This window comes from Numida meleagris, chromosome Z, assembly GCF_002078875.1.
Source record: "Numida meleagris isolate 19003 breed g44 Domestic line chromosome Z, NumMel1.0, whole genome shotgun sequence".
Classification (NCBI taxonomy): Eukaryota; Metazoa; Chordata; class Aves; order Galliformes; family Numididae; genus Numida; species Numida meleagris.
In genome coordinates, this window is record NC_034438.1 from 8,052,957 (window position 1) to 8,062,558 (window position 9,602).

Here is a 9,602-nt window from a genome sequence, read left to right on the forward strand (position 1 = left end):
TCATGCAGGGATTGGGGCTGGTGTTGAAACCCAGCAGCAATTATGGTGGGACTAAGTGGACAGGACTTAAAAGTGCTTTAGTGCCAGAACTGAAACTGTAAATGAGCTCAACAACCTCAGCAGCAATTTGCAGTCAGTGAGATGAAATTCAATAAAGACACAAACCAAATGTGCAATATGAAATGAGCACTAACTGGGAAGCAGCGGGACCATAACGCCAGGACTGACTGCACCACTGTGCTCCTGCCAACACCACAGCTGTGCTTCCAACTCAATCCGTGGGAGATCCTGGGGGTAGTCACCCCAGGAGCACCAGCGGGGCTCAGACTGGATGTGCTGGACATCTCTTCTGTTAGAGCAGGAATTGCAGCACAGCACAGAGGTACCGACTGCTGCTACCAGGCTGGCATCACACAAGTTCACTGCAGATGAGTTTCTCTGTTTGGCTTTCACCTTTCAAAAGTGATCTGAAAAGTAACGAATTAAATTTAGTATAATACCTGGGAGAAAAGGGAGGCTTTGTGAGGAGGTGTGAAAAACATTAGCTCAATTTGTGATTCATTCCAAAGCATGCTATTATTGTTAGAGAGGAAAAAGTAAAAGAGTCATTGGTAACATAAGAAAATCTTATTAGACCAAACTGAAGTGCAACCAGCTCTGGTGTATGATGTATCAGCTATTTAGCACCAGATAACAGCATTCAGGAGTGTGCAGGACCAAGACAAGAAAGAGATTATCATAATCACCGAGACTGCCAGAGCAGAGCCGGTTGGCAGGAAGTGCTGACTGACAGGAAAATTAGCTCAGATACACGAGCGCTTTCTTGTAAAACAATGTGACAGGGTTTTCTGAGGAGGTTAAATGGTCCTCAGCCTGTCTGAATGAATAACAGCTCTTCCACATGCTGAGGCTTTGGTTTCCTACTGCCTTGTGGGAGCTCAGTCAAATCATCTGACGTTGTTTTCCTACCATGTCAAATCAGGAGTGACCCAGTTCTTAGTGAATGAGGAAGAGAAGTGATGCAACCCTAAAGAGAAGCCCTCCCCTCCATCCCTGTTTTAAGCCAGGTTGCACAGAACTTTTCTTTTTACTGTTGTGCACCCCAGAGCAGCATGCAGAGATGCTGCAGTGCTGAGATACTGCAGACCTGGGGGATGTGCTTGCTCACTCCAGAGTGTGCAGCCAGCCCTGGATAGTGAACCTGCCCAGACCAAGCAATGGCTGTCATGGGTGCCTGCTCATCCTCCTGAGCTCAAAGCTGGCACAGAGATTGCTGTAGCATTGCTGGGGGCAATCTTCTCCCCTGGAATGTATTTGTAGGTCTGTCTGGTGCTGGTATCAGGCAGCAGAAGATACACATTCCTGAGCCATCCTTGCAGAAGCAGTGCAGTGGTGAAAGTTTCCTGAGACAGGTCCTCTTCCCTCCTGTGGAATCTCTGCCTGCCCTGTGCATTGGAGGGACCAAGGAGTGCCTTAAAACTCATTCAAGTTACAAATGTGAATTGAAAACATCTTCCTACAGAAATTAGAGCTGCTACCCTGATGGACGTGGCTGCAGTGAGATTACAGCAATTGCATAACCTAAGTCCTCCACCACACAGCAGTTTGGCCTCGGTGCAAGCAGGGGCTGCCCTGCCTGCACAGTGCCTTTAGGATGCTCCAGTGCAAGGGTTGGGGGTCACCTGTCAACTTGTTAAATATATGACTTGAGAATTTGAAACAAATCATCTGTGGAGTTTGCCATGGGGTGAGGTATCATGATTCAGTCAAGAAAATTAGGGAAATCCATCACACAGACAGTGAAAGCCAAGCAGTGAAAGAGATGTCAACAGGTAAAGGGCAGCATGAAATGCAGCATGATATTAAATCATCCCTCACCTTTTGCTCTTGCAGCGATTTTATTCTTTGTTGCCAAGTTACCAGGTACATCTGCTTTGCTCTTACATACATACATATTTTCCCCTAGCGTGGGTTTTAGTTGCTAACAGGTTGTTTTTGAGCACACTGGCATTATCCTGGCCACTGGTGAGGGGTGAGATCTTGTAAACCCAGGAGAAAAGGATAGGAGAGGCTGCGCCCACTGCAGACCCAGCTTGTGTTTGAGGCATGCAGTAAAGGCAGGATAGGTCTGGGTTGCTTATGGGCTCCCATCTTCACAGGCCGCAGAAGTTGAGTAGGCTGCTGTGCTGTAGGACAATGGGTGACAGCAGGGTGAGGGCAGAGGGGTGCAGGTCATCTTGGAGCTGCTACAGCCACTGGGCTGTGGAAGCTTGGGCTGGCCTTTGAGTTGAAGGTGCAGTTTGCAGAGTGAGCGGGGAGACGTGAAGTGTTTGAAATTAATAACATGGTTTGATGCTGGAGCTATAGCAATAGTCTTGGATTTATGCTGTGCCAAGCTTACAGAGTGGCCATGCAGAGTCTCAGTGGGGAGCTGCTTGGGTGTGGGATATATTTGCATGATTGTGGATGCGACCGAGCTGGATTTCTTCTCCAGCTGTTTGAGAGTCAGGCATCAAAGCAACTCATTTGTATTAAATATTTTCTGCAACTCTAACACAGCAGTTATAGCCATTATTGCCAGTACATCAAACATGGAGGCTCTGCTGTTACCTTTCATAAGGTAACTTTCATAACTTTAAAAACGTTCTTATTGATTTAAACCATCTGACAGAGGTTTCAGGATTCACCTGATCCCATCTCAGGGATAACTGGGCATCTGCTTAACTTCAGTGCTCCTCTTCAGGGGCTGCTGACTTATCGGAGTTTTTGCCCTTCCATCTAGGAGAAGTTTGCTTTGAAAATCTGCCTAGCACATCTGCCATCAGTGTTAGGCTCTCTGGGGCTGTGAGGTTTCCTCTGATGGCTGTTGATACCAGCTTGTAAATCCCCATGCTGCGAGGAACTGCCTAGCTGAACATGCTGGGCTTCATTAGAAGTGTGGTAATTGTTCTCCTGCATTTCTTTGGGGTGGGTGCACAGTTTTACAAGGACCATAAATAAAAGAGCTGCTGGAGTTGTTGGTTACTACCCGGTGCTTTCTTCTCTGCAACTAAGCTGGGGAGTGCAGCTGGGGATTCTGGCCCTTTCCCATTACAGCAATTTTCAGATTTCCTTTACCTCTCTCTGTACCTCTCCACAGGTTTCTTGTTCTCAGGATCTGATTTATGCTCCTCTAAGGAAGTGGCCACATATTGTTCCTAAGCAATCTATAGCAAGAGAACTGAAATGCCCTATCCCATTTTCTCAGTGCTTGTTAGCAGCATGAATGAAGATGCCTCCTGTGGTCTGCAGGCAGCCAGGCTGCTGCCCTTACAAGCCTGTGGTTTGCTCCTGCAGGATATGCAGAAAGTATCAGAGAAAAGCAAGAAGGTTATACTTTCTGCTTTGGGGACTGTGAGCAAATTACTGTATTCTCCACGGATTCATTGAACTGTGAAGTGTCACATTCTGTGAAGCATCAGTACCTCGCTGCGGTGCTGGAGGTACAAGTGTGGGTGATGCTACGGCATTGAGTGAGGAAGACTGGATGGGTAGAAACAGGCCTGGCCTGTACAAGTCCATGATGATGCAACATGCTCTATGTCAGTAAGCATGTAAATGCATTTGACTGTCTTGTTGGAAAGTTATGCAAATATCGGCCCTCATCAGACCAATTTGCACCTGTGTGTGTGTGTCTGTGTGTGTGTGGCTGCTCTACCACTATGAGTCTGATGCTGGTGTCACACACAGGGTCAACTGGCGCTCATCTGGGTTGAGTACCCAGAGAGGACTCATCTCGTGAACACTGAGAGGCTGTCTTGGGAGTTAAGGGGTCATCTACACCTAGAGAGGTGAAGGTCACTGGAGTGATGGATGGAGAGATGCTGTGTGCTGCTGGTGACTCTCTGGGATGGGAGATGCAGCTGGAGCTGTCTCCATATCCTTAATACCATGACCTGAGCCACCAGGGCAGCTGGCAGTAGGACAGCTGCAAGCTTTCAGTCTTCTGTTCGTAGGGCGGAAAGCCTTGCCCCAAACCCCATGCCAATCTGCTGGTCACTGTCAGCTCTGTTGCTTTACGGCACCGTGAGGCTGCCTCAAGTGTTGTGTGTACCCTTTTAGGATACTCCCGAGGCATCAGTAACTGAGTTAGTCTGACCTCATTTCTCCCTCCCCTCAGAGTGCCTGTAGTCAAAACCTCTGAAGTCCTTCCTAATGCCTGTGGCCCACCTCTCCATCTGGAGAGTCTGCCAGCTGATACAAGGCTGATATTTCCAGCTGAAGAACTGGAATTGTTTGTTCTTTTCCATGATTCCCTTGGCAAAAGAAAACAACCCATTTGTTCAGAAGCTCATAAAAGAGGAGCTTTATAGTAGGAACATTCATAAACTTGTTTGCTTTTGACCTTCTCCACTCTGCTCATGGTTTTGTGTTCTTGTCCTGGGTATTCTGTATGTCTGGGCTGTCAGTGGCATTTTTGAAAAACAGCCTCACCCAGAGTAATTTGCATTGCTCAGCACTGCAAAACAGAGCCTTCAGACCATGCCATCTTTGCTACCCTGTGCTGCTGGCTGTGGTGTGCAGGTGTGATACTTTGACAGCCCTGTAAAACAGACCTTGCTGCTGAAACAAAGCTGGCCATTAATTCTATGCTGCCTGTTTTAAATCTGGATTAATTGGTGCTGCTCTAGCAATGGACATTTCCTGGGCTCTCAGGTTACTAAGTATTAAGCTTGTGTCGTTGGTGGGAGATGTGAATCATTCCCTTAAATTAATAAATATGTATTCTGTGAAGGCAAGCAATTAAACCTTTGGTGAGTGTGGATCATGTGGAGCTGATGCGCTTGAAAGAGAGCTTGTTTCTTTTCAGAGATAGGAAGACAGCAGTATGCAAGCCAGGACATAAACTCCTTTTTATGCTCAGAGGCAGGAATTGGGATTACCTTGGCTGGAGTGTGGAACCTCAAGTTTCAGGTCTAGATTCAGAATTCATTACTGGCATTTGATATTTTGAGTGGATCAAAGTGAAATCATTTTTTCCCAACCTGTTTTCTTGATGATGGGGGACAGGGAAAGTCTCTACAAACTGCGGATTCTTGTCTGTGTCTGATGCCTTGAGTCCCCTTCTTGAATTACAAACTGCCATGGATTTCTCTAAAACACATGAGAAGCCTTTGCGCTTCCCAAGCTCTTCCCTGTCTAGAAAGGTCTTACTTTACTTCAATTTGGAGGGAGCTTCTCCTCATCATATTTTTTGCAGCTATGAAGTCTTTGTTTGATTCCCCCGCCCAGGACAAGGACATCACAAGTGGGCTCTAAAGACGCAGTGGCGTTTGAGACTGCCTGGGACCTGTGTCCTGGGACCTCTTTGCTTTACACGGGTCCAGATAAAATTCACCAACTTGGTTGTGCATGATGAGAAAGTACATGTAATGATTTGATACAAAATCTCTAATGCTCTTCGGAAAAAGCTTTTATAGGGTACTGCTGTCAGATTTCATATAATTCCTAGATTCAAATTGTGAGCATGGCACAGTGTTGAAACAATACGTGTCATCTGGCTCCTAGCTGCTGATAAACAAGATACAGCTGGCAGGAGATGCGCACAAAGTTCAATTCTAATTTCTCCCATATTCCCACTGTACTTGTTAGCATAACATTTCCTTCCTTAGTTTTTCTGAAAGTAGTAAAGGGGAAAGAAAAATAAAGCTGAAAGTCTACACAGTGGATTCAAGGTGGGAGCCCAGCATGCTGGAGTGTCCTTCAGCACTAGCGTGGAACATCATGTTTTATTAGCCTTTGCAGGCTGTGGCATTGACAGGAGCTAATTGCAATTATTGGGAGACAATGTTATCACATTCTCTTGAGTACGTTCCACTGTTCCCATCGGAGTCATGCTGAAACATTCACTGTCATGCAGTTAGTGATGTGCTCTGTATCAGTGCCGTAGCTCTGAGGTCCATGCTAGAGGAAGTCCTGCCTTCAGGTCTCTCTCCCTCCTTCTTCACCTTTCCCTCTTGCCCAGCCCTTGCCTATAAGTGCCATGTGAATGCCGTGGTGGCACAGCATCTACAGCATCTGGTCTGGAGCGAGCTGCTGATCCCACACTGTTTTGTGCTTTGCATTTGCCTGTGCTTCACCCCAAGGTACATCCTGAATCATACTGACCATGTTCACATTATTACCCTATTAATTACTGATTTGACTCTTAATTGTTATTATTAAGCTGGGAAAATTAGAAAGGTCTGCAATAAAGGGTATTACTGGCAGCATTTCCCACTTTGTGAGTCAGTCTGTGTCAGACTGTCGTTTCACACCTGGTTGACTCATTGCTTGCAGCACTGGGAAGGGAGGTTAGGACCCGTGGGGATAGCAATGCCAGATTTGAGCTGTCTCCAGTCCAGATCAGCTGGGGCCTTGGGAAGAGCTTGCACCAACATCAGGGAATGGGTCCTCACCCCATGAGTTCCTGCAGGAAGGGGATAGTCCCTCAGAAGCAGCAGGCAGCTTCTGGACATACCTTGTTTACAAGATGATGAAGCTTCTGAAGTCAGATGGTAATTGTGTGCTGAAGTTACCTTTCCCTAGAACCTTTTCTTTCTGTGATTTCTCCAGGCATAATTATTCTGCCGAGGATTCTTCTTGCCCAACTAATCTCTTTTGTGTTGTTTATCTTTTTTTTTTCCCCAGGCCCATGTCTTTGATCTGAACATTAATAAGTATGAAGCTCTCTGCAACCAGATTGTGGTGGCCAAGAAGAAAAATAAAATAACCCATATTCAGTTTAACCCCGTGTACCCTGTTATCATCATCGGAGATGAGCGAGGCCAGGTTACCTGCCTGAAGCTCTCCCCCAATCTGCGCAAGATGCCCAAGGTGAGTACAGCTGAGGGACCAAACCACAGCAGATCTCTTCATGCCTTCGCTGTCCTCTCTACTCTGTGCAATATGTTGGCAAAGTGGCTCTCTCTTGCAGAGTGCTTCAGATTACCCCAAGCCTTCTGAGCAGGATGTCTGGAATGTCAGATCCCTTCTTCTGTTTTTGTCAGAGTAAGAAGGCTTAATTCACTCCTGGGTGGGAGTGGGGAGTGGTGGTAAAGGCAGTTTTCTCTCTTTGGGGTTATTGCAGATGAGAAAGCACTTTCTTATAGTGCTACAGACAAACCTACGAACTCTACAGAGGTTCATATATTTCCCGAACATCGTATCTTTTCTGAGCTTTGGGTTTTGTTTGCAAAATTCCTGGAAACTTGACTAAAGGTGATATCAACTCCTCCCTGAAACCTTCTGCACAGTCTGTGCTGCCTGTCTTCTTGCTCTTCTAGAGCATCAGAGCCTGTGCCCGGGCCAGTGTGTCACCCTCCTGTAAATGAGCAAGTTCTATCTTTATTCAGCAGGGAATCTTGGCATCCTAGTCCCAAGAGACAGCAATGAGATGTACATGCCTGTATGAGTTGGCAAAGCCCCTTTTCCTACCCAGCCATGAGTGCCAGTCTTGCAGGATGCTTGAACCTCTCCCACACAGTTCCTTTATTAGACTTTCTGGGCTTCCTCCAGCCACAAACTGTATTGCTGAAAATGCAACATCATTTCTGAGCCCATGTAATTCTCATAGCCAGTTGTTCCTTGCTTAATAGAGCTTTTTTAGTTTCAGGCTTTTTAGAATTGATCCAAGAAAGCAATATCTCAGGATGATCATTTTTTTATTTATATACCTCCAAAGGTTTTATATACTCTACCAGCCAGCTGTGTAAGGTGAGGTCTTTGGCCAGAAACTAATCACCCTGGTGCCAGTCCAGAATGTTCTGACTGATTTTTAAAAAGTCTTTTCTTCTGGACACCACTGGAAATGCGAACTTCCTTGTGCTGAGAGAGCATAGAAAACTGAGCAGCATGGCAGTCTATTTAAAGGTGCTGGAGCTGTGGAGGAGAGTGTCTCATAAGCTACATGCTTTTGTATTTCCATCAAAACTACAGCCTGAGATAACCCAAACTGTGAGGGCTGCCACCAACTTGACTCGACACAAGTTTCCTAGCTGATTTATGAGTCCTTCCTGGCATGGGTGAGCACTGTGTCTGTCACTGGCCAGGGTTTCACAAAGGTTCACCAATGGAGGTGGGTCACACACACAAATGTGGCTGCTCTCCTCCACACACCCAGCTGTGAGGTGAACAGCACCCAGCAATACTCTGCCATGGGTCACAATAAATCTGAATGTCTCCTCCACTCCTTGTGGCCAGCAGTAGCCCTCCACACAGGTATAAGTGTCATTAACTCTTAAATTCTCTCCCTTTGCAAACTTTCTGCAGAGGCAAATTGCATGCTGTTGACAAAGCTGAGTTCATGAGTGGCATGATCATTTACTGCTGACCTTAAGCCTATAGGTACCATGTCCCAAGCAACATAAAAATGGGATGGAAATGGACTCTGCTGCTCTGGTGTTATTAAGCTATCTGTCTTCCACTTCTTGGTTCAGTTTGAAGGGACACTGAACACTGAATTAAATGTTTCCTCCACATGTGGAGAAAAAGGAGGAATGTTCAGGCATGGCTGGCAGTGTGTGCAACTCCCCTGGCTACAGCCAGCTCTTCTTGGGGAGTGAAGAGAAATTAAAACAGATGGCATGCAGGGTGGAAGCAGAGAGGTGGTGGTGGATTGTAAGTGGATAACTGAGCAGGATTGCCAGGCCCATCTTTTGTGGCCAGGCAATAGTGACCAGGACCCTATGGTGAGGAGGCTTAGCTACTGTGAAAAGGTGATTTGAAAGAGGTAAGTGAAGTCCTGGCAGAGCAAGCAGTGCTGTCCACTGCATCTCCTGCCCTCCTCCTTGCTGTGCCAGCACCAGCCTCTATGTACATAATGCAAACCTCCAGCTGTAGTTGCACGAGCATCATCTCACCATGGGGATCCAGGCGTACTCTAACAGTATTGATCCCAGTCCCTCTGAAGATCAAATCAGTGTGCTCTTTAAACACTTACCATGTGCTGTCAGCTTTCCTCTGTAAAATGTCTTCACTTCTTCCTCTTTTCTGGAAGTCACCAGAGTTAACAGGAACAGAATATCCATATACCTTTAAAAGTGCAGAGAGTCTAGAAGGATGCGGAGGAGCCCTTGCATCCCAGCTGCCTCATGCAGGCAGAAAAACCTGTCTGCACGTGGGTGAATATCTGGGTTCCCCAGTCCAGCCTCTCCAGTGCCTGATCACAGAATCACAGCATCACAGAATCACAGAATCGTAGGGGTTGGAAGGGACCTCTAGAGATCACCGAGTCCAACCCCCCTGCAAAGCAGGCCCCCGACAGCAGGCTGCACAGGTTGGCGTCCACGCGGCTCTTGAACAGCTCCAGAAAAGGAGACTGCACAACCTCCCTGGGCAGCCTGTTCCAGTGCTCTGTCACCCTCACCAAGAAGAAGCTCTTATGCACATTTGTGCGGAACTTCCTACGCTTCAGTTTGTGGCCATTTCCCCATGTCCTGTCCCCACAGACCACTGAAAAGAGTCTGGCCTCATCCCTTTGCCTCCTGCACCTTAGATATTCATGGACATTGATCAGATCCCCTCTGAGTCTTCTTTTGTCTGGCTGAACAGACTCAGGTCGCTCAGCCTTTCCTGGGGGATGC

At 46.9% G+C, this 9,602-nt stretch overlaps 1 protein-coding gene across 5 annotated transcripts in view; it reads left to right on the top strand.

Moving 5' to 3' along the window:
• DNAI1 (dynein axonemal intermediate chain 1) overlaps positions 1-9,602 on the top strand; it is a 139,903-nt gene that overhangs the window by 108,640 nt on the left and 21,661 nt on the right. For 3 of the 5 annotated variants that reach the window (XM_021379428.1, XM_021379429.1, XM_021379430.1), the window contains exon 19: positions 6,670-6,855. In XM_021379428.1, coding sequence (XP_021235103.1) covers positions 6,670-6,855 — 186 coding nt within the window. Of the gene's footprint in view, positions 1-6,669; positions 6,856-6,955; positions 7,030-9,602 lie in introns of all 5 variants that reach the window. The other 2 variants (XM_021379427.1, XM_021379426.1) reach the window with 1 other exon arrangement.